Below are 27,995 nucleotides of genomic sequence, written 5' to 3'. Positions count from 1 at the left end.
TTCCCAGAACAGCGTCGTGGTCAGGCGTGATGCCAGGAAAGGCACCTCTGGTGAGGATGCAATTCCAATGAAACTGTAGTGGTTACATGCTCTTATATTTTATGTTTAATATGAAGGAAAAGTGAGGTGCAGTGGGTATCTGATTCCCAGTGGCCGCCCCAGCTACGCAGAGGGTTCTCCCCAAAAAAGGCTGTTTATGTGCACAGGGATGGCCCAGGAATCCTCCATGGAGATCTCTAGGAAACTTTCATGGAGGTTGTCATAAACAGGTAAGTAAGAGTTAATAGAACAGAAGTACTTCATATCTCTTTTGCCTGTAAAGAGTTAACAAGATCAGTGAGCCTGGCTGTCACCTGTCCAGAGGACCAATGAGGGGACAGGATACTTTCAAATCTTGAGGGCGGGAAGTTTGTGTGTGTGCTGTTAGTGTTTGGTGGTTGTTCTCTCTGGGTTCTGAGAGTGACCAAAGATGTGCAACCAGGCTTCACTCCAATCTCTCTGATACAGGCTCTTACAAGTTCAGAATAGTGAGTACTAGGTAGATAAAGCGAGTTAGGCTTATGTTTGTTTTCTTTATTTGTAAATGTGTATTGGAAGGAGTTCAAATTTGTATTTTGCTGAAAGGATTTTAATTTGTACTTGTATACTTAGGCTGGGAGGGTATTCCCAGTGTCTATAGCTGAAAGACCCTGTAACATATTCCATCTTAAATTTACAAAGATAATTTTTACTGTTTTTCTTTCTTTAATTAAAAGCTTTTCTTGTTTAAGAACATGATTGTTTTTTTATTCTGGTGAGACCCCAGGGGACTGGGTCTGGATCCACCAGGGAACTGGTGGGGAGAAAGGAGGGAAGGGGGAGAGAAAGGTTAATTTCTCTCTGTGTCAGGATTACTTTCTCTCTCAGGGAGAGTCTGGGAGGGGGAGACGGAAGGGGGGAGAAGGTGCATTTTCCTCTCTGTTTCAAGATTCAAGGAGTTTGAATCACAGTGATCTTCCAGGGTAACCCAGGGAGGGGAAGCCTGGGAGAGGCAATGGTGAGGGAAAGGGTTTACTTTCCTTGTGTTAAGATCCAGAGGGTCTGGGTCTTGGGGGTCCCCGGGAAAGGGTCTGGGGGGACCAGAGTGTACCAGGCACTGGAATTCCTGGTTGGTGGCAGCGCTACAAGTTCTAAGCTGGTAATTGAGCTCAGAGGAATTCATGCTGGTACCCCATCTTTTGGACGCTAAGGTTCACAGTGGGAAATTATACCATGACAGAGGTTTTCTACAGTCCTTTCCAGGAGGTTTCTGGGGAGGGCTGCCTTATTGGGAACACCCACAACCAGCCTTTCAGAGGCTGCAGAGGAGGAGCCAGATGCACTGATGGGCCATAAAAGGGAATCTGCACTCCCAAGGGCTTTCCTAGGAACTGGATACAATGGAGACCTCTCAGAGAGAGCACATAGACAGTGGAGGCTGTTTGATTCAGGTCATAGCAAAGCCTAAGGGACATAGGCACCAGCGTTCTATTTTCATAACTACATTTCCATAGCTATTTAGGTACCTAAAATGCAAAGAGGGGTTGGAAATCAATGGGAGTTGGAAGGTTACCCTGCTGGAGCACTTCTGAAAACCTCACTAGGCGCTTTTCTGCATCCCCAGGCACCTAAATACCTTTGAAAATCCAGCCCTGAGCTCCTAAGGCACCTTTTAAATGTTTACTCCTGGTTCTTGTTTATTTGGATATTATCCAATTCCACAAACAGCTTCATCTCACCCAGCCAATGTCCAAGAGTAGAACCAATAGACTCCCAAAGGCAGGACAAAATGATACATCAGCAGCTAATAAATGTGTGAGGTAGCACCATTTGCTAGTACTGTGATTGCAGGATTTTGTGTTTTGAAATGCAATTATAATTTAAAAAAATCAAAAGAAACTCTGCGTGTGTTGGGGGAGGGAGCAGAATGGAGACACATTAGGGTCCAAAAAAAAGGAATGTCTCTTATAAAAGAAGCTGTGAATAACCCACGAGTTCTGCACCTTTCAATGATGAAAAAAATTGGAAGCCCTGAGCTGAGCCATCCAAGTCCAGTGTGTTTATGTCGCTTGGCAGCCTGCAAGGGCAGTATTATCTCTGAACACATGTTCCCACCCATTTCCCCTTCCAGAACAAACAGGAAACCCAAGCTCAGCCGCCGACAAACATACAGAAAGCAGTAACGCTTCAACAGCTAGAGGTGCTCAAATAGGTCTGTTAAGTCCCCTGCCCGCCCCCTACGCCACCCCAGGGCATTGGGGCCAACCCTGACTGCCAGGGGAGAACCCCCACCCTGCTCCTTGCAGCACAGCGCCCCCTAGCACCACCCTGGGGAATAGGGCCAGCCCTGACTGCCAGGGGAGAGCGCCTCCCACAGCACAGCGCCCCCTACGCCACCCCAGGGCATTGGGGCCAGCCCTGACTGCCAGGGGAGAACCCCCACCCTGCTCCTTGCAGCACAGCGCCCCCTAGCACCACCCTGGGGAATAGGGCCAGCCCTGACTGCCAGGGGAGAGCGCCCCCCACAGCACAGCGCCCCCTAGCACCACCCTGGGGAATAGGGCCAGCCCTGACTGCCAGGGGAGAGCACCCCCCACAGCACAGAGCCCCCTAGCGCCACCCCAGGGCATTGGGGCCAGCCCTGACTGCCAGGGGAGAGCGCCCCCCACAGCACAGCGCCCCCTAGCGCCACCCCAGGGCATTGGGGCCAGCCCTGACTGCCAGGGGAGAGCGCCCCCCACAGCGCAGCGCCCCCTAGCGCCACCCCAAGGCATTGGGGCCAGCCCTGACTGCCAGGGGAGAGCGCCCCCCACAGCGCAGCGCCCCTAGCGCCACCCCAGGGCATTGGGGCCAGCCCTGACTGCCAGGGGAGAGCGCCCCCCACAGCGCAGCGCCCCTAGCGCCACCCCAGGGCATTGGGGCCAGCCCTGACTGCCAGGGGAGAGCGCCCCCCACAGCACAGCACCCCCTAGCGCCACCCCAGGGCATTGGGGCCAGCCCTGACTGCCAGGGGAGAGCGCCCCCCACAGCGCAGCGCCCCTAGCGCCACCCCAGGGCATTGGGGCCAGCCCTGACTGCCAGGGGAGAGTGCCCCCCACAGCACAGCACCCCCTACGCCACCCCAGGGCATTGGGGCCAGCCCTGACTGCCAGGGGAGAGCGCCCCCCACAGCACAGCGCCCCCTAGCGCCACCCCAGGGCATTGGGGCCAGCCCTGACTGCCAGGGGAGAGTGCCCCCCACAGCGCAGCGCCCCTAGCGCTGCCTTGGTTCATTGCACTGACTGCAAGGGGAGAGCGCCCCCTACTGAGTCACCTACCCCACACCCTGGAGCCTCCTTAAATTTTCTGGTGTCCCACCCAAGCACTGAGCTCAAGGCTGCTGTGTGCCAGGGAACCTTGCTGAACATCTGGGCAACAATTTTCCAGGGACGAAACCGAGCTGAAGCGGTTTAACTTCAGGTTTCTTTGTTAAAACAATGTAACTGATTGAGTGTAAACCCTTGCCTGGAGCCTCTGAAAGCATTTAAGAAGCAATTGAAATGCATCAGCTAAAGACGGGTAACTTGGTATCAGAGAATACAAATTATGGTATCACAGATTATTTGGGTTGGAAGGGACCTCAAGAGATTTTGTGTGTCTGGACAAGGCCTCGAGGTTCCTGGCCTGAATCCGTAAAGCACCACCCACAAACGTTAGGGCTTCATCATTTGGTGGCGTTCAGGGCGCACATTCCAGGGCTGGGCCTCCTTTAGCTGAAATAGCAGGCTGTCCAGCGCTGCTGCATGAATTTTGGCTGTTTCCAGAAGTGGTTGTCTGTTTACTTTCACTTTCCCTGCTACTCAGAGGCTGCACTCGTCGGGGGGAGAGATGGGGCGGGTGATGGGGAACGAACAGGGATTATTCCATTTCTCCCGGCATACCGAGACGATCGGAGGGTTTGATGCCTGTAGGGTGGAAGGTAAGAGGTTCCCTTCCCACCTGGGGCTGATTTGTCACTGGGATTTTCACCAAAATACGTTTCTAAGTCCTGCTGAGCGGCACCTCGAAAATGGCTGCTAAACACTAAACTGCACGTCAATGGCTCTACACAGAACCGATCTCTGCTGCTCTAACAGGGTCACGGCTGTAACAGCTTCATGTGGCCTGAGGATTTAGTCAGGGGGACCCCGACCTTTGTGGGATGATGATGCTTAGCAACATGCGGAGATGGGGGAAGACTTTTGTGGCTCGGCAGAAGGGAGGGGGAGAAGCCCTGAATCACCAGTATGTGTCTAAACCAGTGGTCCCCAAACTTTTCAGGGTCACATCCCCACCTTATCCCATCTGCCTCCCCCCTCCCCGAGCCAAGGCTGGGAACATGGCCACACTTCCGGGGTGGGGTGGGGGATGTGGATGGGTAAGGGTGCCGAGGCTGGTGCCCGGGACCAGGGCTGCAGCCAGGGGTTGAGGCTGGGGATGGGACGGAAGCAGAGAGGGGGGCAGAGCAGGGCTGGGTGTCGCTTCCTCCCCACCCATCTGGGGGCTGGCCCTGCCCCACCTCTGAACATTCCTCCGTGCCCCACAGTTTGGGGACGTCTGTTCTAAACAGCCAGATGCAGGTGTGATTGCAGTGCAGGGTGGCACTTACACCTTCGCGTGGCTGTTTAAACATGGCCCCCAGCCAGAATTACACCCTCGCATGTGTAGCAAATTCCAAATCCGAATTCTCCTTGCACCCTGGATCTTCATTTACCCTTGTGCAAACTAAGTGTAAAAATGCCAGCAGATCAGAATGGCAGTGCTGGATTCTCAAAGGGCACTTCACGCTGGTTTGGTAGTACAAAAGGGGCCTTAAAATGGGAGTAAATGTAATTCACATTTGCTGTAAGACCCCAGGAGGCGATAGCTACGTCAACAGGAGAAGCCCGGCCTAGCGCTATCTACACCAGGGGTTCAGTCGGTGTAACTGCGTTGCTCAGGGGGTGGATGTTTCAGCAAGGTGGTTATATCGATGTAAGTTTGTAGCATAGACGGGGCTTTAGTCTCTATTCGTTTCTGTAGGTTTGTAGAGACATTTCGCTAGGACTCTGCCGGGCCGAGCTGAGAATGGGTTTGTCAGCGTTCAAACTGGCTGGATCCTACCCCGAATGCCTTTCAGAGCATGTTGCTCCTTCTTTTGCAGATGTCTGACAGCCTGCAGCGTAATGGGTACCGGCCCCACGTTGTCACTTCACTCGCTCGCTCTGTGGACCCTCTACAGTAAGTCCCCAGTTCAGCACAGTTCTGATTGGAACGATGCAGGCTTGGACACGTGCGCCTTGGTCCTTTGATCACATCCGTGGAGGGGCTCGGTCCCAGATCCCCCGCACATCACACTCACAGATCTCCCACGTTGCTCCAACTAATCCCTCCACCGTTCAATGCAGCTACGCCCCCCTCTTTGAAGGCACCTAGTTTGCACACCTATCATTCTCTTGCCATGCCAACTCCAGGGGGCAGAGTTAAGGTTAAATGGGTGTTGACCTTAACTGAGTGTTTCCTGGTTTTCAGAAGCCTAAGTTTTGTTGAACTCAACATTCTGGTAAGGCAGGAGCTATCACTGGGCATCCATAACTCTGCACTAACCAGGGTGACCACACGTCCCGCTTTGGCTGAGGGAGCCCCATTTTTAAGTCCTGTCCCGGCTCAGCTGGCAGGTCAAACTGGACAAATGCACAGCTGTGTCAAAAAAGTGAGGACATTTTATCTCTGGCCCCCTGCCCCTGTACTCCCCCCCTTCCAAATGATTTTGGTCCCTGTAACATGCTGCCCTTGTCATGCTCTGGGAGAAACATTCATGCCAGTGTACAAGGCACTGGGGGAGACCTCAGCTGGAAAACCATGTCCAATTCTGCTCAGGGGAGATGAATCCAAACGGCCAGGTGCAGAGAAGGGCTGCTAGGATGATCGAGTGCTGATCTTATGAGAGAAGACTGGAAAAGCTCGCCTTGTTTAGCCTAGCAAAAGCAGGCCAAGAAATGAATTTCTTGGGCCTGTGTTGTGCCGATGGTCACAATGGTTCATTCTGGCTTTAACATCTATGCTTCTGGTTCTTGGTTCCCCCGAGTCCCACACTGGCCCTGTAATTTTCACCCACTTGCAGATCCCTTCATGCAGTCAGAGTGGCACAAAGCAGCTTCAGGGTAAATAGGAATCAGGGCTGAAAAATGTACGGGTGGAGAGAGGCTGGATCGGAAAGTGAAAGATGTTATGTTGACAGCATACAAATAGAGAAGTTAGAAACAAACATCAAATCTACTTACGGGAAGATTGTGACATAACACAAACTTATTTCTTAGGCTCCAGAACCCTAACACAGAAGAACCAAAAACCAGAGAGAGACAAAGCAGGCTGCTCCTAAGGTGGAGAAGTATAACTCACCAACTTACTTTAGACTGGCTCTTTGCAGACTGACTGATGACCGCGCACTTCCCTGCAGATCCCCAGCGTTTGAATGGGACCTGGAAACCTCTTACCCGTTAAAGAGAGAGCTTGTCATTTTAACACTCTAATACTGATTCTCGCTTTCCTTTCAGGAGTGATCATGGCACAGTCACTCATCACAGCTCAGTGCGGAGAGGACGTCACCCTGAGCTGCACCTTTCCCACACTTGGCTTGGCAGCAGATCAACAAGTGAACGTTACCTGGAAGAAGCCAAGAGCCGATGGACCAGATCTGCTGGTCCACAGCTACTCTTTGGGAACGGAGAAACAATCTGAGGCTTACAGAGGGCGGACGCAGCTGGATCCAGAAGGATTTGCCAAAGGGGACGCATCCCTGAAACTGAGGGATGTTCACATTCAGGACGAGGGGTCTTATAGCTGCTTTGTCAACACTGAGCTGGGCCCGTGGTCTGAGGAGACGTCGCTGACAGTGCTGAGTATGACACCTCCTACAATGGGCTTTGCTGGCCTCTGAGGCTATAGCTGGTTGAAATGACACCATTCAAACGTTTGTTGGGTGGAAAACAGCTTTTCAACTAAATGCAAGCTGTCACCCCCCTCCCAATTTTTTTTTTCCATTTTTTGTTGCTTAATTCCCATTGAAGTCGAGGGAGTCAGGCATGTAGAGGGATTCTCAAAAGCACCTCTCTGCGTCTGTAGGCACCTTTGGAAATTCCCATATCCTGTCTCGGTGCATCCATGGCTTTGATACCAAAGCTTCTCTGACACCCTCCATCACTAGCTTCAGTATGAACTACTATCTCCTCTTCTGCGAATCCACTCAGGTTTTGCAGTTACAGATTTTGGGGTGGAATGGAAAACGGGTGCAGGCTGTTTCCAACAGAGAAGCGTTGTGTTGTGGTTACTTTTTAGGCTACAGCGTATGCATGTTGTGTGTGCATGAGCCACTGCTTGGTGTCTGAAAAACTCAACAAAAAATATTGATTTTTCTCTTTAAGGGGCAAGAGAGCGAGAATCACCCATTGTAGTTCAAGAAGGGGAGGACGTCACCCTCAGCTGCTCCTTCGAACCTGAGCAAAACCTCCAGCTGTTGAACATCATCTGGAAGAAGGAAACAGCGGAGGGACAGGATCTCCTGGTTCACACGTACTATAATGGGAAGGACCAGATGCTGAGACAGAATAAGGCTTACTGGGGCCGGACCCAGCTGTATCCGGAGAGATTCCATGAAGGAATCGCGTCCCTGAGACTCAGGAAGGTCCAGCTGGCAGACGACGGGATCTACACTTGCCACGTCAAGCCCAAACTGGGCAGGTTTTCCATGCGGATGAGAGTGACTGTGGAGAAAGGTAGGGCTCCTCTTACAGGACATGCACAAGTCCCAGGGTCCAGGCCGCTGGGCTGCAAGGAACTGCTCCATGCGGTGGTGGGTTCTCACATCACCGTAACCCACTGGGGAGCAGAACCGGATGGCTCAGCGAGATGGTACATAGGGGGCCCAGGCGATCACTGGTGAATCTCAGTGGTAGCAAAGGGGAAGGGGTGAAAGGGGCCAAGCACAGGCAAATAGGGTTGCCAGCGGTCTAGTTTTTACCCAGGCATTCTGGTTTTCTGGGACCTGGCAACCCTCAGTGGCACCCAAACCAAAGGGTGGAGGGAGGCACCAGGTCATTACCCTGCACCAGCCTCTGCTTGACCAAGGCCACGTCCTACCTGCTGGTGGGCCCCTTGAGATGATCCAGCAAGTGATGTGGGGAGAGGAGCAAGCAATGGGGTGGGGCCTTGGAAAGAGATGAAGAAGGGGGCATGGCCTCCTCGCAGATCTGGTTACCAGCAATTAGAAAGGTGGGAACCCTACGGGCATATGGGAGGAGAGGTGTCCGAGAGATGGGATCTCTGTGCAGCTCTGACAATAGTTGAGATCCCCTGGGCTCGTGGCAGTGGGAAAGGTGTCTGCAATTCCCAACACCTCTTGGGGGGGAAGGGGGGTTTCCTGAGACCCTGCTGTGCTCACAGAAGCATTCTGGGTTTTGTGGATTTTTCTCCCCCCGCCTTCATTTTTTACAGGCACCAGCTGCGTCTGGTTCTATTGGGCACCTCTTCTTCTCTCCCTGCTGGTAATGCTTATCATCATTAAAATGTGTCGTCTTCCCGTCCGATGGAAACTGTGGCCGTCCAAACACGCCTTTGGATTGGAGGCTGACTATGAGGAGGGAAGAGCGCAGACAGAAACACATTTCTTGTGGGATTTAAAAGTGGATGATACCAAACAGACTCTAGAGTCTTGGCAGGTGAGTTTTAAAACATTTTTCTCTCCTTGGCGCGTCTGTTGGGAGGCATCTTCATTACAGATGTGGGGAGCTTTACGCTGCTTTGAGCATTTTTATTTTGCCTATTTGAAATCCCTCTGTTTAATTACATTTGCACTCAACGAACTCCAGACACAAAGAAAAAAAATTTCTGCCTCCCCTTCTCCACCAGAATTTTTAAGGCTGATTGTTTTCTGAAACTGAATGTCAGGGTGCAGTACCCGGCACCTGGGTGGACTGTGAGGAGTTTATAATTGCTCAGAAATGCAGAGATTCCAGCCAGAAGGGACCACTCTGATCATCTGGTCTGACCTCCTGGATAATGCAGACCAGAGAACTTTCTCAATCAGATCCTTTAGAAAAACATCCAATATTGATTTCAAAATTGCCAGTGATGGAGAATTCACTATAACGCCTGGTAATTTGTTCCAATGATTAATTACTCTCACTGTTGAACCTTATTTCCAGTCTGAGTTTGTCTAGCTTCAACTTCCTTTTTCTGCTTACTGAAGAGCCCTCTGTTATCAATTTTCTATTCCCCATGTAGGTATTTATACCCCATGTAGGTTATCTTATTCTTACTGCCTTAATTCTGGAGGCCATATATTTCTCCTTGTGTCCATTTGCTTCCCTCATCAATTTTCTACAATGTCTAGCCTAACATAAGAACAGCCATACTGGGTCAGACCAAAGGTCCATCCAGCCCAGTATCCTGTCTGACAACAGTGGCCAATGCCAGGTGCCCCAGAGAGAGTGAACCTAACAGACAATCATCAAGTGATCTCTCTCCTGCCATCCATCTCCACCCTCTGACAAACAGAGCCTAGGGACACCATTCCTTACCCATCATGGCTAATACCCATTAATGGACTTAATCTCCATGAATGTATCTAGTTCTGTTTGAAACCCTGTTATAGTCCTAGCCTTCACAACTTCCTCAGGCAAGGAGTTCCACAAGTTGACTGTTCACTGTGTGAAGAAGAACTTCCTTTTATTTGTTTTAAACCTGCTGCCCATTAATTTCATTTGGTGACCCCTAGTTCTTGTATTATGGGAATAAGTAAATAACTTTTCCTTATTCACTTTCTCCACATCACTCATGATTTTATAGACCTCTATCATATCTCCCCCTTAGTCTCCTCTTTTCCAAGGTGAAGAGTCCTAGCCTCTTTAATCTCTCCTCATATGGGACCCGTTCCAAACCCCTAATCATTTTAGTTGCCATTCTCTGAACCTTTTCTAGTCCCAGTATATCTTTTCTGAGAAGAGGAGACCACATCTGTACGCAGTATTCAAGATATGAGCATACCATCAATTTATATAAGGGCAATAAGATATTCTCCATTTTATTCGTTATCCCTTTTTTAACGATTCCTAACATCCTGTTTGCTTTTCTGACTGCTGCTGCACACTGAGTGGACATCTTCAGAGAACTATCCATGATGACTCCAAGATCTTTTTTCTGACTCATTTTAGCTAAATTAGCCCCTATCATATCATATGTATAGTTGGGGTTATTTTTTCCAATGTGCATTACTTTACATTTATCCACATTAAATTTCATTTGCCATTTTGTTGCCCAATCACTTAGTTCTGTGAGATCTTTTTGAAGTTCTTCACAGCCTGCTTTGGTCTTAATTATTTTGAGCCGTTTAGTATCATGTACAAACTTTGCCACCTCACTGGTTACCCCTTTCTCCAGATCATTTATGAATAAGTTGAATAGGATTGGTCCTAGGACTGACCCTTGGGGAACACCACTAGTTACCCCTCTCCATTCTGAGAATTTACCATTTATTCCTACCCTTTGTTCCTTGTCTTTTAACCAGTTCTCAGTCCATGAAAGGGATCTTCCCTCTTACCCCATGACAACTTAATTTACATAAGAGCCTTTGGTGAGGGACCTTGTCAAAGGCTTTCTGGAAATCTAAATACACTATGTCCACTGGATTCCCCTTGTCCACATGTTTGTTGACCCCTTCAATAAACTCTAATAGATTAGTAAGACACGATCTCCCTTTACAGAAACCATGTTGACTTTTGCCCAACAATTTATGTTCTTCTATGGGTCTGACAATTTTATTCTTTACCATTGTTTCAACTAATTTGCCTGGTACTGATGTTAGATTTACTGGTCTGTAATTACTGGGATCATCTCTAGAGCCCTTTTTAAATATTGGTGTTACATTAGCTATCTTCCAGTCATTGGGTACAGAAACCGATTTAAAGGACAGGTTACAAACCTTAGTTAATAGTTCTGCAATTTCACATTTGAGTTCTTTCAGAACACTTGGGTGAATGCCATCTGGTACCAGTGACTTGTTAATGCTGAGTTTATCAGTTAATTCCAAAATCTCCTCTTATGACACTTCAATCTGTGACAGTTTCTCAGATTTATCACCTACAAAGGACGGCTCAGGGTTGGGAATCTCCCTAACATCCTCAGCTGTGAAGAATGAAGCAAAGAATTTATTTAGTTTCTTCGCAATGATTTTATCATCTTTAAGCGCTCCTTTTGTATCTCGATTGTCCAGGCCCCCCACTGGTTGTTTAGCAGGCTTCCTGCTTCTGATGTACTTCTAATTTATATTCATTGCTATCAACTTCCCCTTTTCTCCAGTTGTTATATATTATTGTTCGAAGCTGTTTTCACTTCCTCTCTAAGCAGGCTGTTTTTTTCTCATCTGGGATTGTGGTTTTCTGGGCATCACGTAAAATGTTCTTAAACAGTTCCCAATTATCATTCACCGTTTTCTCTTTACAGTCTTTCTCCCAGATGGTACATAATTGTTTTCAGAAACTGGCCTTGTTAAAACACACTGTATCTATATGACTGGTTGGGACTTTATTCTGATTGCACACGACAAATGATCAAGTCATGACAATTTGCATCTAAACAGTCACTCATTTTCAGTTCTGTGATCCATTCCTTTCGATCTGTCAAGATCAGTAGCAGATCAGCCACTGGGCCGACAGGGCTTCTAGCTGAAAAACGTTTCCCTGTCTTTATCCAATGCCAAAAAGTGGGGGGGAGGGAAGGGGAAAAAACCCACTAGGTACATTATTAATGCCCTTTATTAGGTGTATTACGGTAGCACCCACGTGCCCATATCCTGGTGTAGGGCCCCACTGCGCTGGGCGCTGTACATTATTAGTGCCCTTTATTAGGCGTATCACAGTAGTGCCCAGGCACCCCATCGTGACCCTGAACCCCAGTGCACCAGGGGCTGCACAAACACAGAGCAAAGGGAGTCCCTGCCACGAAGAGCTTCTAGTCCATGTACAAGAGACACCAGCTGGAGACAGCCAGACGGACAGGGGAGGGCAAGGAAACAATGAAAGACTATTGCCTAAATAGGCCAGACAGACACGGTCGGGGAAGGGGGAGAACGCACAGGTGGAGCGAGCGATGGGATGGCCGCAAACGAGGTGTGTTTCGTTAGCACCAGGGAAGGGACGGGAGGGGGGAAACGGGTGCCGAGAGGAACAGGGAGTCAGAGGTGATGAGATCTGGGGGTGGGGGCTGGTGCGAAGAACCAGCCACCTTAGTTCTTACCGGCCTCACCCATTCCGTGCCGACACCGTAACGCACAAAGTAAACACCAGTCTGTTGGATGAGGCCTCCCCAGCGCAGCCAGAAGCAACCTGCAGCCGAAGGAGGAGAAAAGGGGTCTCCTGCTTCCCTTCCTGCTGAAAAACAGGGCACCAGGATCTTGCTTCAGCTTATGGCTTCCCAGCCTTGCCTCGCTCACTTGCCCCAAGGATTTCGCCAAGGCCTTCTGATGGAGCAGGGGTCCCCAACGTGGCGCCCGCAGGGGCACCCTAATGCGCCCACGTCCTGGCCCCAGGGAGAGCACCCGCTGAAATGCTGACGAAATTCGGCGGCATTTCGGTGGGTGCTCCACCGCCGCAGTGGTCCTTCGGCTGGCGCCTGCCAGAGGAAAAGGTTGGGGACCACCGTGGTGGAGGATACGGTTTTATGCCTTTCCTACCTTCACTCCTGTTAGCCCAGTAGAGGTTTTGTCCACACTGCAGCTGGGACGTGTCATTCCCAGTGTGGGCAGAGGTGCACATGCCAGCTCCGATCCAGCCAGCCCTAGCAGCAGGGCCACAGAGACGCAAGCAGTGGCCCCCCAGTACAATCTTGTCCGAGATCCTAGACGGGTCCTGGGGCAGCTAGCTCCAGCCGCCATCTGTACCCTGCAGCCATACCGCTATTTTTAACAAGCTAGTGCAGTCAGAGTTGTGCCGATTGCAGGGTAAATGCACCCTTTCTATTCACTCTCATGTGAATCTTTTCTAGATGCCAGCCTGGAACAAAAGACACGCATGGGAGAAGCTTGAAGAGCCGAGATTCTCCTATGGAAAGTCTCCTGCAAGGGAAAAGCTTCCCAGAAATATTGCCCAGAAGCCTAGCGAAAAAGGTAAAGTCCCACTTGTAAGCAGCAGAAGGAGGAAACCTAATTCAAAACATGAGTTAGGCATGTTTATTTCCTAGACCTTTCGTTAGTTCTTAACTCTCTAGGTCTCTGTGATTATTTCTCACATGTTTCCCAATTTCATATCTAGGCGTGTAACTAACAAGCTGCTCCCTTCTTCCAGATTAGAATGAAGATGTTAAATAGATGGGGCGCTCTTAGGGGCAGGGGAATGTCTCTCACTGGGTGTGTGCAGTGCCCAGCACCCCGGGCCCCTGGATCTTGATTGGGCTCCAAGCTGTGCCCAGCCATATGCAGCACTGATTTTGGTCAGGGTGTGGCAGTGCCCAGTGCTACAGGAGGCCCCCGCTCTGCATTTGGACTCTAATACAAGTTCTGGGGCGGGTTTGCTTGCGCGTTACTCCCCATCTGAAATCAGGAACTGGGGCTGCGGGTGGAGCCAGGTTCCCTGGAGAGAAGCCAGGCTGGAGCAGGGCTAGGAACAAGCAGGTGCCATTCCCAGCAAGGGTAAATTGGCTTCACTGTGCGTGTAACTGCTTAGTCGTTTCTTTAAGCAGCGTGTAGCTCCTGCTTTTTTTAAATTTGCCGCCAGAGAGGGTGATTGGTTCCTGGTTGCACAATCTGCTAAAAAAGAGCTTAAAGTCTCTGTGCTTAGCAGCCCACAAACTGCTGCTTTTTCGGAGCTGGTCTGCTGAGACTTCCAGCTAATCAGGTGGGGTGGCCAATTGCAGGCAGCCTACTCCAGGGTGGCTGCGCTCAGTCACCAGCTCTGCTACAGGCCCTGATTCCCGACCATCACATCCAGCTGAACAGGCAGGAGACACCCAAAGACCAGGTTCTGGACTTGGATCTGTTAGTAAATTTCTTGTCCCCCCGGGTACCTCGGCACTGCAGCTGGGAGCAAATGCCTCAGCCCAGGCAGGCAGCCCCAGGGGAGCTCAGAAGGCTGAAAATAGCTTTCCCCACAGAGCCTGGAGCTGAGATAAAAGCATCAAGTTGGTCTGTTAGTGGCTGCGAAGGGAAATCCCCCTTCACACATTCCAGCTGCCCTCCCTGCCCCATCCCCCACACATGCTGTATCCTGGCTCCCACCCACTCTGGGCTGTGGATGGACTGTGATCTATAGGAAAATGTCACTTCCATGTGTAAATCAAACGTGTGTGTGCAGAAGGCAAGGGAAGGAGACACTAAAAAAGGCAGAAATACAGCTCAGTCCTGACCTGCAGCCACCCCAGTCCTGTGTTCTGCACCCTCACAGCTCTGCTAGTGACCCTCAGTCCTAACCCACAACCCCCTGCTACTCTAGCCCTGGGCTCCCTCCACAGCTCTGCTGGTGCCCCTCGATCCCGACCCACAGCCCCCTGCTATCCCAGCAATGGTCTCAGGCTCTCTGCAAGCTCAGGCAGGAGTTGCTGTATCAGTTTGTCACGGAGTGTGGGGGAGTCCGGCCCTGCACCCCTCTTCCTGGGACCCACAGTGACTCTCGGCCAGCCAGTACAACAGAAGGTTTATTGGACAACAGGAACACAGGTTACAGCAGAGCTTGCAGGCACAGTCAGGACCCCTCCACCGAGTCCTTCTGGGCTTTCAGGGTGCTTGGATCCTAGCTAGGATACCCTGAATTCCGCCCACACAGCCCCAAGCCCCAAACTCCAACTGCTTCCCTCCTGCCACTCCCTTCCTTTTTTCCCTTCCCGGGCAAAGGTGTTGACCTTTCCCCTCCCTTACCTAGCTCAGGTTACAGGCTCTGGCATCGTCCATCTCCTAAAGTCCTCCCCTGCTCTCCCACTCCCCACACAGACAGTCCCTACTGCATCACATCTCTCCCCCCTTCGAGACTGAACTGAGCGGGGTCACTCTGCCCAGTGACCTGGGGAAGTTCAGGGTCCCCTCTCCGGGACAACGCATCCGCTGTCAGGTTGGCACTTCCCTTCACATGGACCACGTCCATGTCATAGTCCTGCAGGAGCAGGCTCCACCTCAGGAGCTTGGCGTTGGCTCCTTTCATCTGGTGCAGCCAGGTCAGGGGAGAGTGGTCGGTGTACACGGTGAAGTGTCGCCCAAAGAGATATGGCTCTAGCTTCTTAAGGGCCCACACCATGGCCAGGCATTCCTTCTCGATGGCCGCGTAGCTTTGTTCCCGGGGTAGCAGCTTCTTACTCAGGTACACGATAGGGTGTCTCTCCCCCTTTTCATCCTCCTGCATTAACACCGCCCCCAGTCCCATGTCTGAGGCATCGGTGAACACCATAAAGGGTTTGTCAAAATCTGGGTTTGCCAGAACTGGGTCGCTAACCAGAGCCTCCTTCAGCGCCCGGAAAGCCTCCTGGCACTGCTCAGTCCAGATCACCTTGTCTGGCTTCCCCTTTTTGCACAGTTCAGTGATGGGGCCGGCTATGGCACTGAAGTGGGGCACGAACCTTCGATAGTACCCCGCCATCCCAATAAAGGCCTGGACCTGCTTTTTGGTTTGGGGAGCAGGCCAGTCTCTGATCACCTCCACCTTGGCTGGTTCCGGCTTCAGGCAGCCGCTCCCCACCCGATGGCCCAGGTAAGATACTTCAGCCATCCCCACCTTGCACTTCTCAGCCTTTACTGTTAACCCAGCCTTCCGGAGTCGGTCCAGGACTTGTTTAACCTGGGACACGTGGTCCTCCCAGGTCTGGCTGAAGACGCAGATGTCGTCAATATACGCCACGGCAAAACTCTCCATCCCCCTCAGTAGCTGATCCACCAGGCGCTGGAAGGTGGCCGGCGCTCCCTTGAGGCCGAAGGGCAGGGTCAAAAACTCATAGAGCCCCAGAGGGGTGATAAAGGCCGATTTCAGCCTGGCATCTGCATCCAGCGGCACTTGCCAGTAGCCTTTGGTAAGATCCATAGTGGTGAGGTACCGTGCACCTCCCAGCTTGTCTAGGAGCTCATCAGGCCTGGGCATAGGGTAGGCATCAGATACGGTGATGGCATTGAGCTTTCGATAGTCCACACAGAACCGGATTGACCCATCCTTCTTGGGAACCAGCACTACTGGCGAGGCCCAAGGGCTGGAAGACGGCTGGATCACCCCCAAAGCCAGCATGTCCCTGACCTCTCTTTCAAGATCCTGGGCAGTTTTACCAGTGACCCGAAAAGGGGAGCATCTTATAGGGGGGTGTGACCCCGTCTCCACCCGGTGGACAGTCAAATTAGTGCGTCCAGGCTGGTTGGAAAACAGCTGTCGGTACAGATGCAGCACCCCTCTGATCTCAGCGTGCTGGCCCGGGGTCAGTTGCTCAGAGAGGGGAATCGCCTCCAGGGGGGAACCAGCTTTTGTCCCAGGGAATAGATCCACTAAGGGGTCATCTCCCTGCCCCTCCCAATGTCCACACACGGCCAACACCACATTCCCCCTGTCATAGTATGGTTTCATCATGTTCACATGGTACACCCGACGGTGATGTGCCCGGTTTGACAGCTCCACCACATAGTTTACCTCATTCAGTTGCTTGATAACCTTGAAGGGCCCTTCCCAGGCGGCCTGGAGTTTGTTTCTCCTCACGGGGATAAGAACCATCACCTGATCCCCGGTGGCGAAGGCACGGGCTCGTGCTGTGCGGTCATACCAGACCTTCTGCCTCCTCTGGGCTCGGGCCAGATTCTCCCTGGCCAGGCCCATGAGCTCGGCCAGTCTTTCCCGGAAGGTCAGGACATACTCCACCACTGACTCTCCCTCGGGAGAGGCCTTCCCCTCCCATTCGTCCCTCATCAGGTCTAGGGGCCCCCTCACCCGCCTTCCATACAACAGTTCGAAAGGTGAAAACCCGGTAGATTCCTGGGGTACCTCCCTGTACGCAAACAGCAGGTGAGGTAAGTACTTGTCCCAATCTTGCGGATGCTGGTTCATAAATGTTTTTAGCATCATCTTCAGCGTCCCGTTGAACCTTTCTACCAGCCCGTTGGACTGGGGGTGATACGCTGAGGCCCAGTTGTGCTGGACCCCACATTTCTGCCATAAGGACCGGAGCAGGGCCGACATGAAGTTGGACCCCTGGTCCGTTAAGACCTCCTTGGGGAACCCCACCCGGCTGAAAATTGTCAGCAGCGCATCTGCCACTGTGTCTGCTTCGATAGAGGACAAGGCCACCGCCTCGGGGTAGCGAGTGGCAAAATCCACCACCACCAGGATGTATTTCTTCCCTGACCGGGTCATCTTGCTGAGAGGTCCCACTATGTCCATGGCCACCTTCTGGAAAGGTTCTTCTATGATGGGTAAAGGCCTCAAAGCCGCTTTCCCCTTGTCCCGGGCCTTCCCCACCCTCTGGCAGGGGTCACAGGATTGGCAGTACTGTCGGACATGGGTAAAGACCCCAGGCCAGTAAAAGTTCTGTAGCAGCCTCTGCCTGGTGCGCCGGATTCCCCGGTGCCCTGCGAGAGGGATGTCATGGGCCAGGTACAACAGCTTGTGACGGAACTTCTGGGGAACCACCAGCTGCCTCCTGATCCCCCATGACTCTACTTCCCCTGGGGGAGCCCATTCTCGGTACAGGAACCCCTTCTCCCACAGGAACCTCTCCTTGCAACCTCTCCTCATGGTCTGTACCGCACTAAGGTCAGCCCGGTCCCTGTGCTTCCGCAAGGAGGGATCTTTCTGCAACTCGGCCTGGAACTCAGCAGCTGGGACAGGAATGGGGACCGGCTCTCTCTTGCTGGCTGGGTCTGAGGCCGCAGCCTCTCTGCACCGTGCCCCTGGGCGTTCCCCGCTCCCTGAGTTAGGGTCCTGCACCTCAGGTCGAGTACCTTCCCCGTTTTCGGGGTGCAGTGCCATTTGCCGACTCTGACTACGAGTCACGACCAGGGCACTCTGGGTGTTACTAGGCCAGTCCTCAAGGTCCCCTCCCATTAACACGTCAGTGGGCAAATATTGGTGTACCCCCACATCTTTGGGGCCCTCCTTGGCCCCCCATTTCAGGTGTACCCTTGCCACGGGTACCTTGAATGGGGTCCCGCCCACGCCCATCAGGGTCAGGTAGGTGTCGGGCACCATCCGATCTGAGGCCACCACCTCGGGCCGGGCCAGCGTCACCTCTGCGCCCGTGTCCCAGTACCCAGTGACCTTCCTCCCATCCACTTCCAGGGAAACAATGCACTCTTTCCGGAGGGGCAGCCCCGCGCCCACCCGGTAAACCAAAAACCCGGAACCGGGAGCATCCATAGGTGGTATGTTGCCAACCCCCCTTTCCTGGGAATGTAGCCCCTCCTCCGATTGGGTTTTTACCCAGTCCACCCTCTGCGGGTTGGGTCTGCTTGGTCTGTCCCTGAGCTTGGGGCACTGGGCCCGTATGTGACCTCGTTGGCCACAGCGATAGCAGCCCATATCTCGTGGGTCCCCTTGAGTGGGTCGGAGGGACCTGCCGCTGGATGTTCCCCTTTTGGGGGGGTTCTCCATAGGCCCCCTTTGGGAGGTCCCATGATGACTCTCTCTCTGCGTTGAGGCAGGCCTGCTCCTTCGAGACTCCTCCCTGCCATCCCCTGCCCGACTGTCCACAAATTGGTCGGCCAGCTGGCCTGCATGCTGCGGGTTCTCCGGCTTCTGGTCCATCAACCACAGCCTCAGGTCGGACGGGCACTGCTCGTACAGGTGCTCCAGTATGAATAGGTCAAGCAGGTCCTCTTTAGTTTGGGCCCCAGCTGTCCACTTGCGGGCATACCCCTGCGCCCGGTTGACCAGTTGTAGGTATGTGACCTCACGGGTTTTACGCTGGCTCCGGAACTTTTTCCGGTACATCTCAGGAGTCAGCCCAAACTCGCGGAGCAGGGCCTGTTTGAACAGTTCGTAGTCCCCTGCCTCCGCCCCTTTCAGTCGGCTGTACACCTCCACGGCTGTGGAGTCCAGTAAGGGGGTGAGAACTGCAATCCTGTCTGCAGGGTCAACCCTGTGCAGCTCGCAGGCATTCTCAAAGGCCGTCAGGAAGGTATCTATGTCCTCCCCCTCCTTACGCCGGGGCAGCAAGTGCTTATCAAAGCTCTTTGTAGGCTTGGGTCCCCCCTCACTCACCGCAGCCGGAGCCTCACTGCTCCTCAGCCGGGCCAGGTCCAGCTCATGTTTACGCTGTTTCTCCTTCTCCTCCCACTCACGCTGGCGCTGGTTCTCCTCATGTTTACGCTGGTTCTCCTCATGTTCACGCTGTTTCGCCTTCTCCTCCAGCTCTCGCCTCTTTAACTCGAGCTCCTCCCGTCTCAGCTCCCTTTCATATTCCAGCCGCATCCGCTCCACGGATGCCGAGCGTTGCCGGGAGGATCCCCTGCTGGGGGGTGGGCTTCGCCGGGCAGATCCCCTGCTGGCCGGGGGTGTCACGGTGCCCTCGGTATACACTGGGCTCCTCCCCGCCCTTCCTCTACGCCTAGGAAGGGGGGGTCTCGGGAAGCCCTCGTCCGCCGGCTGACCACTCCCAGCGGGGACAGACACTGGTGCCTGCGCTGCATCTGCTCCGCTGCTTCCCTCAGAGACAGGGCTCCGTTCATTCATGCGGTCTCCCTGCTCCAGCTGTGCAATCAGCTGGTCCTTGCTGAGCCTCCCTGGGTGCAGCCCCCTCTGCTTGCACAGCTCCACCAGGTCACACTTGTGCCGCTTGGCATACATCTTCCTGCTGGCCACTCACAGGCCGGGGTGCTCGCCGCTCCCCACGGTTTCCAGGGGGACCCCTAGTGCACCAGCCCTTCTTGAGGTCACCACCTCTCTGCCAGGGTCGAGCTGCAGACTCCTCCGCCCCTGGGACCGCTCGCTGCAATCCCCCGGGGGACCCTGTTACTGCAAAGTCCTTCTCACTGGGCACACACTCCCAGGGGTTAACCACCCCTTCGTTTTACTGCTCCCCAGTCACTTACTGCAGGAAGCGCCGTCCACGGGGTGCAGTATCTCCCGCCGCTGCCACCAGTTGTCACGGAGTGTGGGGGAGTCCGGCCCTGCACCCCTCTTCCTGGGACCCACAGTGACTCTCGGCCAGCCAGTACAACAGAAGGTTTATTGGACAACAGGAACACAGGTTACAGCAGAGCTTGCAGGCACAGTCAGGACCCCTCCACCGAGTCCTTCTGGGCTTTCAGGGTGCTTGGATCCTAGCTAGGATACCCTGAATTCCGCCCACACAGCCCCAAGCCCCAAACTCCAACTGCTTCCCTCCTGCCACTCCCTTCCTTTTTTCCCTTCCCGGGCAAAGGTGTTGACCTTTCCCCTCCCTTACCTAGCTCAGGTTACAGGCTCTGGCATCGTCCATCTCCTAAAGTCCTCCCCTGCTCTCCCACTCCCCACACAGACAGTCCCTACTGCATCACACAGTTACACCTGGAGAGTCCCTTCTCTGACATCTGTTGTCCCAGGCTGTCTGTAGACTTCTCTCTCCATCCATTACCCTCGGCTCATTATTTAGAGGGCGTTTTCACAAGCGTAACAGATAGCGAGTTACGTTTAAAAAAGAAAAGGAAAGTTGCATGTAACGGGATGCACTACCCCTCGTGAGCGCCCCCTGGCTGAGTGCCTGCACTCTTTGTTTTTGGTGGCTCTTCAGTGACTCAGCCCTCTGGCTGAGTCACACACGCTGTGTGTGTGACAAATAAAACAAATCCCTTCTGGGATACAAGCCCAACAGGGGGTCTCTCTTGGGGCCCTCTGTAGTGTGGCTCAGTTTGTTCCCCGCTCTGCAGTAGAGCGGGGCCTCAGGGATCCTTCCCTGGAGGCAATGGCTTCACCCTCTCAGGGCCTTTCTGGCTTCAGCTGGGTCACCACAGCTCAGTTCCCCTTCTGGGGCATCTCAAAGTCCAGGCCTTTCCCCCGTAGTGGCTAATGGGGGTTGTGGGGGATCCAGGCCCGCCCACTACTCTGGGTCCCGGCCCAGGGACCCTGTAGCTAGCAGCTGTCTGCTGTGTCAATTCATTTTAGTCCCACAGCTGCTTTAATTCCCTGGGCCGCTTCCCCGCAGCCCTGTGCCGTCTTCGCCCTCAACTCAGGGCTCTGTCCTGCTTGCCGTGAGCGGTCCACACTGAGCTGCCCACAGAACCGGTACTCTGCCAGCCAGCCAGCCAGTCTTCCCTCCTCGAGCTCCACACAGCAACTGCCTGCTGCTCTGGTCTGCAGCTCCTTTTATACGGCCCTTCTGGCCCCTGATTGGCTGCTGCCCCTGCAGCCACTCTAGCCTGCTTGGAGGACCTCTCTACTGCTCATTTTTCTGGGGCAGGGTGTGGCAGGACCCAGCAGGGGTCCCTCCAGCAGGGGGCCCCAGGGCCTAGTCTACCCCGTCACACTGCGATTCCGGAGAACAAGCCAACAGCTTCAGGTAGGGGCAGGTACAGATTCTAATTGAAATGTTTCTTTTCCTTTTCAAAGGCCGGCAGCTGAGCTCTCACGGGGATAGCGCCGATTCCTGGATCTACACATTTACTTCTGATGCGAGTGACTTTTCTGAAGCAGATACTGCATGGCGGGAGCATGGTGGGTCATCACAAAACACCATGCGAAGCATCGCTCTCCTGGGGAAGACGGGCGCTGGGAAATCATCCTTTGTCAATGCTATTAGAGGCCTGGGTGATGAAGAGGAAGGTGCTGCTAAAACCGGGGTAGTGGAAACAACCATGGTACCGACTTCTTATCAGCTTCCCAAACAACCCAATGTTACAATATGGGACCTGCCGGGGTTCGGGTCGATGACACGTCAATCAGACATGGACCTCGATCTCTTCAGTTTGAGCCAATACGATGCGTTCCTCATCTTCTCCTCCCGTCACTTCACAGCCATCCACGCCGGGCTGGCCCGGAAGATCCAGCAAGCAGGGAAGAAGGTTTATTTTGTGCGCTCCAAGGTGGACAGGGAGTTGCTTGCTGCCCGGAGGAATCGGCCTTCTACCTATAACGAAGAGCGAATTCTGCAGCAAATCAGAGACACCTGTGTGAAAGACTTGCAGAGAGAAGGGCTGACCTCCCCACAGGTTTTTCTCCTGTCTAGCTTTGAGTATGGCCGACACGACTTCCCTCTCCTAGAGGAAATATTACAGCAAGAATTTGGGAGTCGTTTGGCTGGCTGAGCTCTTGTTCCCCAAAAATCTTGCACAAGGAAAAAGCAGCCATGCAGAGTCAGAAACCAGGGCCACCCAGGACGGGGCGGGGGACAAGTGGGACAATTTGCCCCAGGCCCCGCAGGGACCCCCACGAGAGTTTTTCAGGGCCCCTGGAACAGAGAAGTGAGATCTGGAGCTTCTGTCTTCTCCATCCCCTAACACAAGAGCAAGGAGGCATTTAATAAAATTAAAGATTGGGAAATTCAAATGCGAGGAAAGGAACTCCTTTTTCACACAGCGTGTGGAACTCACCTAAGTTCCCGCTAAGCTGCACGGCCACATGGCTGCACAACTACCTATTAAACCCCCCGCAGTGGCTCAGGGCTGTGGTGGGGAGAGATGCCTCTTCCCAAGCCCTGAAGCTGTGGCGGCCCGGGGAGAGGAGCCTCTGCCAGCCAGCTCCAACCCAGAGCTTCCGTGGCTGGGGGAGAGGCACCTTTGCCCGTCAGCCCGAAACTGAAGCTGCTGCAGCCGGGGGAGCAGTGCCCTCCCTTCATCCTCAGCCCCACACCAGAGCCCACACCCCCAGCCAGAGCCCTCACCCCAGACCCCAAGCCGTTGCCCCATCCCTGAGCTCTGTCCTGCACCTTGAACCCCTCATTCCCCACCCCAGAGCTTGCACCCCCAGCCGGAGCCCTCACCTTCCTGCACCCAAACCCTCTGCCCCAGCCCAGAGGCCCTCCGGCCACACCCCAACCCCTCGGTCCCAGCCCCACCATATGCTGTCCATGTGTGGAGTAACTTTTGTTACGTGCACCAGTATGGAGGTGATGTACCATAGTGGTGCACGTAAGAAAAGTCATTCCACACATGGACATAAAAAATTACAGGGAACACTGGAACTCACCTCCCCATGATGTCATTAGGGGTTGGACTAGATACCTCCTGAGGTCCCTTCCAACCCTGATATTCTATGATATTCTATGATTCTATTAAGGCGAAGAGTTTAACATTCAAAGGGATTGGCCATTTGTACATCTAATGAAAATAGCCAGAGCCATCTTAGAAAATGACAACACAATGTGTTGTTTGTAGCTTTGTTGTAGCCATGCTGGTTCCAGGATATCAGAGACAAGGCCGAGAAGGGAATAGCTTTTATTGAACCTGCTCCTGCTGGGAAGAGAGACCAGGTTGGGAGCTACACAAAGCGCGACTTCAGATCTGGGAAAAGCATCAGAATATCACAGCTAAATACAAGCTGGGACAGATTGTGTAGCATATTGAGCAATAACAACTACGTGGGTGAAGCGAGACAATCACTGCGCTCTTTGAACTGATACAAAAACCAAAATGGTGTTGTCATAAACGGATAGTTAAGAGTTAATAGAACAGCAGTACTTCATGTCTCTTTTGCCTGTAAAGGGTTGTCATAAACAGATAGCTAAGGGTTAACGTCTCTTTCACCTGGAAAGAAGTAACCTGAAACTCCTGACCAGAGGACCAATCAGGAAACAGGACTTTTTCAAATCTGGGGGGAGGGAAGTTTGTGTCTGAGTCCTTTGTTCTTTGTTCTTCTGCCTGACTCCCTCTCAGCTATGAGAAGGATTTTTCTATTTCCTGCTTTCTAATCTTCTGTTTCCAAGTTGTGAGTACAAAGCTGGTTTGTTGTTTTGTATTTACATGTCTATAGTTGCTGGAGTGCTTTGAATTGTATTCTTTTTGAATAAGGCTGTTTATTCAATATTCTTTTAAGCAATTGACCCTATATTTGTCACCTTAATACAGAGAGACCATTTTTATGTATTTTTCTTTCTTTTTATATAAAGCTTTCTTTTTAAGACCTGGTGGAGTTTTTCTTTAGTGGGGAACTCCAGGGAATTGAGTCTGTACTCACCAGGGAATTGGTGGGAGGAAGAAGTCAGGGGAAAATCTGTGTGTGTTAGATTTACTAGCCTGACTTTGCATTCCCTCTGGGTGAAGAGGGAAGTGCTTGTGTTTCCAGGACTGGAAACAGAGAGGGTGGAATCCCTCTGGTTAGATTCACGGAGTTTGCTTCTGTGTATCTCTCCAGGAACACCTGAGGGGGGAAGGGAAAAGGTTTATTTCCCTTTGTTGTGAGACTCAAGGGATTTGGGTCTGGGGGTCCCCAGGGAAGGTTTTTGGGGGGACCAGAGTGCCCCAAAACACTCTAATTTTTTGGGTGGTGGCAGCTTTACCAGGTCCAAGCTGGTAACTAAGCTTGGAGGTTTTCATGCTAACCCCCATATTTTGGACACTAAGGTCCAAATCTGGGACTAGGTTTATGACAAGGGTTAACAAGTTCAGTGAGCCTGGCTGTCACCTGACCAGAGGACCAATCAGGGGACAGGATACTTTCAAATCTTGAGGGAGGGAAGTTTGTGTGTGTGCTGTTAGTTTTTGGTTGTTGTTCTCTCTGGGGGCTCAGAGGGACCAGATGTGCAACCAGGTTTCTCTCCAGTCTCTCTGATACAGGCTCTTATATGTCCAGAATAGTGAATACTAGGTAGATAAGGCGAGTTAGGCTTATGGTTGTTTTCTTTATTTGCAAATGTGTATTTGGCTGGGAGGAGTTCAAATGTGTATTTGGCTGGGAGGAGTTCAAATGTGTGTTTGGCTGGAAGGAGTTCAAATTTCTATTTTGTTGAAAGGATTTTTATTTGTACTTGTATACTTAGGCTGGGAGGGTATTCCCAGTGTCTATAGCTGAAAGACCCTGTAACATATTCCATCTTCATTTTACAAAGATAGTTTTTACTGTTTTTTCTCTTTAATTAAAAGTTTTTGTTGTTTAAGAACCTGATTGTTTTTTTATTCTGGTGTGAGACCCCAGGGGACGGGGTCTGAATTCACCAGGGACTTGGTGGGGAGAAAGGAGGGAAGTGAAAGAGAAAGGTTAATTTCTCTCTGTGTTAGGATTACTTTCTCTCTCAGGGAGAGTCTGGGAGGGGGATAGGGAAGGAGAGGGGAAGGTGAATTTTCCTCTCTGTTTTAAGATTCAAGGAGTTTGAACCACAGTGATCTTCCAGGGTAACCCAAGGAGGGGAAGCCTGGGAGAGGCAACGGTGAGGGAAAGGGTTTACTTTCCTTGTGTTAAGATCCAGAGGGTCTGGGTCTTGGGGGTCCCCAGGCAAGGTTTTGGGGGGGCCAGAGTGTACCAGGCACTGGAATTCCTGGTTGGTGGCAGCGCTACAAGTACTAAGCTGGTAATTGAGCTTAGAGGAATTCATGCTGGTACCCCATCTTTTGGACGCTAAGGTTCAGAGTGGGGAATTATACCATGACAGGTGTTTATCCAGCACATCCCCCCAGAACACCAGAAACGTTTATTTGTATCTACACCGAGCGGTAACACTGACTGCAGGGGTGTGGTTTCTAAACCACCCTATCATGTGGCGCATTAATTTATCTGTGTGGGCGCTGCTGGGGCGCACGAGGTTCGCTCGTGCTCTTTGCCATCGTGCTGTTTGAAACAGTACTATAGTGAACACGCACCAGGAAATGTTACAAAGAGAGATTGTTCGTTACAGGCGTGGAAGGATTCGTTTTTACTGGTAAATGTCGGTAAGCATCAATTTCAGTGGACACCCACATATGAGATAAAAATACTTCCATTGATAATGACTGAAATGTACAGACTGGCAGAGTCAGAGAAACACTGCTTGAGAACTTATCAGAGTTTGATTTAAGACTCTTTACTTGGTGTCGTTTGACATGGGATGCTGACAGTCTGTTTTTAGGGTTATAAAGCTTTCGCTTTTTGAATCTCAGCATCTACTGTCATTAAACACTTAGTATCTGATCCCCCTTCATACTTTCCCGCAGCTGTGAAAATTTAAATAGATACAAATCGAACAAAAGGCTTAAAAATAAACATTAATATTATTAATTGAATTCTGCCAAGCCCAAGTGTATACTATTGTAATGAGCATTGCACATAACAGACATTGCTCTTTGGAGTATATACAAAATCAAAGTCCAATTTTTGGACCTCTGCACAGAACTGCAAAATTGCTAAAAATAAACCCTGAGAAATGAAAGTAACAAACCCTGCAAAATAAAGGCCCTAGAAATGGCCCTTCTCATCCATGGAGCTAAAACTCCTCCTGGTTCACACCTCGATTGCTGTGACATCCCCTTCTCCAGCCTTGACAAATGTAATCCCGCCCGGCTCAGATGCATAAGAATATAACAATGGCCAGACTGGGTCAGAACAAAGGTCCGTCTAGCCCAGTATCCTGTCCTCTGTCAGTGGGCAGTGCCAGGTGCCCCAGACGGAATGAACAGAGCCGGGAATTGGCAAGTGATCCATCCCGTCGCCCATTCCCAGCTTCTGGCAAAGAGAGGCTAGGGATACCATCCCTGCCCAGCTTGGCATTCAGAAAGCTGCTGCAGTGATTGCTCCCCGAGCCCGCTGCTTCGCCTGTATCACTCGTCTCTTTGCTTTGCAGCCCTGCACTGGCCCCCCTTCTCCATCTCCTCAAACGTCAGCTGCTTCTCTTTGCTCTGACGGGCCTTTGCGGCCTATCACCACCCAACCTTTCATCTCTCGTTTGCACTCCCACTTCGGGTCAGACTATGCTGCCAGCTGCCATCGCCCACTGGGTACATTTCCAGACAAGCTCCTCAGTGACCCCTGCCCCCCGCCGCTCTCCTTCACGCTTGGGGGGATCTCCCTGTAAACATCCTGCTGGGCTAAACTGGCTTGGGATTTCCTTGCTCTCTCCATTCCGTCCAGCTGGCATCTCTTCTCTTAGACTGGAGGGTCTTTGGGGCAAGGACTGGCTTTGTTCTGTGTCTGTACAGCACCTGGCACAGTGGGGTCCAGGCCCAGCACTGGGGTGCCTGGGTGCTACTGCAATACACCTAATATATAGCAATAATTATGTACAGCACCTTGCACAATGGGGGTCATGCCGTGGGCCATGCCTGGGGTTCCTGGGTGCTACCATAATGCACCTAATAAATTGCTATAATGATGTACAGCACCTAGCACAGTAGGGGTCCTGGTCCATGATTAGAGTGCCCTGGAGCTATCATAATGCGCCTAATAAATGATGTGAGACCCACGCATCCCCCTCCAGGTTTAGCCCAACAGGCACCTTTCTCTTCTGCATTTGAGAGAGGCAGCCCAAGATCAACACCCCAAACGCACCCAGACCCCTGTAATCAGCAGCTAATGGCCCAGGGTGAAATTGCACATGTCGTGGGGTTATGAAACAGTGACCCCTCGGGAGGGAGTTCATGAGCGTATCACCGTCAGACCCCCAGAACTAGGGGACTGCCCCCATTAGCCCTTACTCCAGAGAGAGCTGAAGCCATGGCAAGAAGCTGGGAGGCACAGACGTGTTCAGCTGGTCAGCTGAGTGACAGTTCCCTGGCCACTCACCGCGACCCACAAATGACACATCTAGCAAGGCCATCTAGCCCCGCTGGGGCTGGATGAACCCCTGGCAAGGCTGGTCTGGGTTTACTTGGTCCTGCCTCGGTGCAGGGAGCTGGACGTGATGATCCCATCCAGCCCGACATGGCCATGATTCTATGGAAACACCACAGAAAGGAGATCGGTGACCCCTACCACCGCGCTGGGGCATCAGGGCCAGCCCTGCCCACCAGGGGAGAGCTCCCACCCTGCCCCCTGAAGCACAGCGCCCCCTAGTGCTGCCTTGGGGCATCGGGGCCAGTCCTGACTGCCAGGGGAGACCCCCACCCTGCAGCACAGCACCCCCTAGTGCCATCCTGGGGCATCGAGATGAGCCCTGAT

General features: G+C 52.3%; 1 protein-coding gene and 1 long non-coding RNA gene across 2 annotated transcripts; both read left to right on the top strand.

Moving 5' to 3' along the window:
- Positions 1-467: 467 nt before the first annotated feature.
- LOC127038045 (uncharacterized) lies at positions 468-25,029 on the top strand. Its single transcript, XR_007770553.1, has 2 exons — positions 468-538; positions 24,738-25,029. It is a non-coding gene; the product is annotated as an uncharacterized LOC127038045 (long non-coding RNA).
- On the top strand, positions 3,847-24,020 carry LOC127038016 (uncharacterized). Its single transcript, XM_050930338.1, has 7 exons — positions 3,847-3,976; positions 5,180-5,256; positions 6,573-6,917; positions 7,440-7,790; positions 8,509-8,732; positions 13,054-13,174; positions 21,546-24,020. The coding sequence occupies exons 2-7, from the start codon at positions 5,202-5,204 to the stop codon at positions 22,238-22,240; spliced, it is 1,791 nt and encodes a 596-aa protein (XP_050786295.1). The 5' UTR covers positions 3,847-3,976; positions 5,180-5,201; the 3' UTR covers positions 22,241-24,020.
- Positions 25,030-27,995: the final 2,966 nt, after the last annotated feature.

This window comes from Gopherus flavomarginatus, chromosome 20, assembly GCF_025201925.1.
Source record: "Gopherus flavomarginatus isolate rGopFla2 chromosome 20, rGopFla2.mat.asm, whole genome shotgun sequence".
Classification (NCBI taxonomy): Eukaryota; Metazoa; Chordata; order Testudines; family Testudinidae; genus Gopherus; species Gopherus flavomarginatus.
This window is presented reverse-complemented; position numbering and strand designations above follow the sequence as displayed.

What these genes read in the sequence shown, in the direction of transcription:
- LOC127038016 (XM_050930338.1), top strand. Translation starts at nt 5,202, where the DNA reads ATGGGTACCGGCCCCACGTTGTCACTTCACTCGCTCGCTCTGTGGACC. An exon ending in GACGTCGCTGACAGTGCTGA is followed by an intron (nt 6,918 to 7,439) that starts GTATGACACCTC and finishes TTTCTCTTTAAG; the next exon opens with GGGCAAGAGAGCGAGAATCA. An exon ending in AGACTCTAGAGTCTTGGCAG is followed by an intron (nt 8,733 to 13,053) that starts GTGAGTTTTAAA and finishes AATCTTTTCTAG; the next exon opens with ATGCCAGCCTGGAACAAAAG.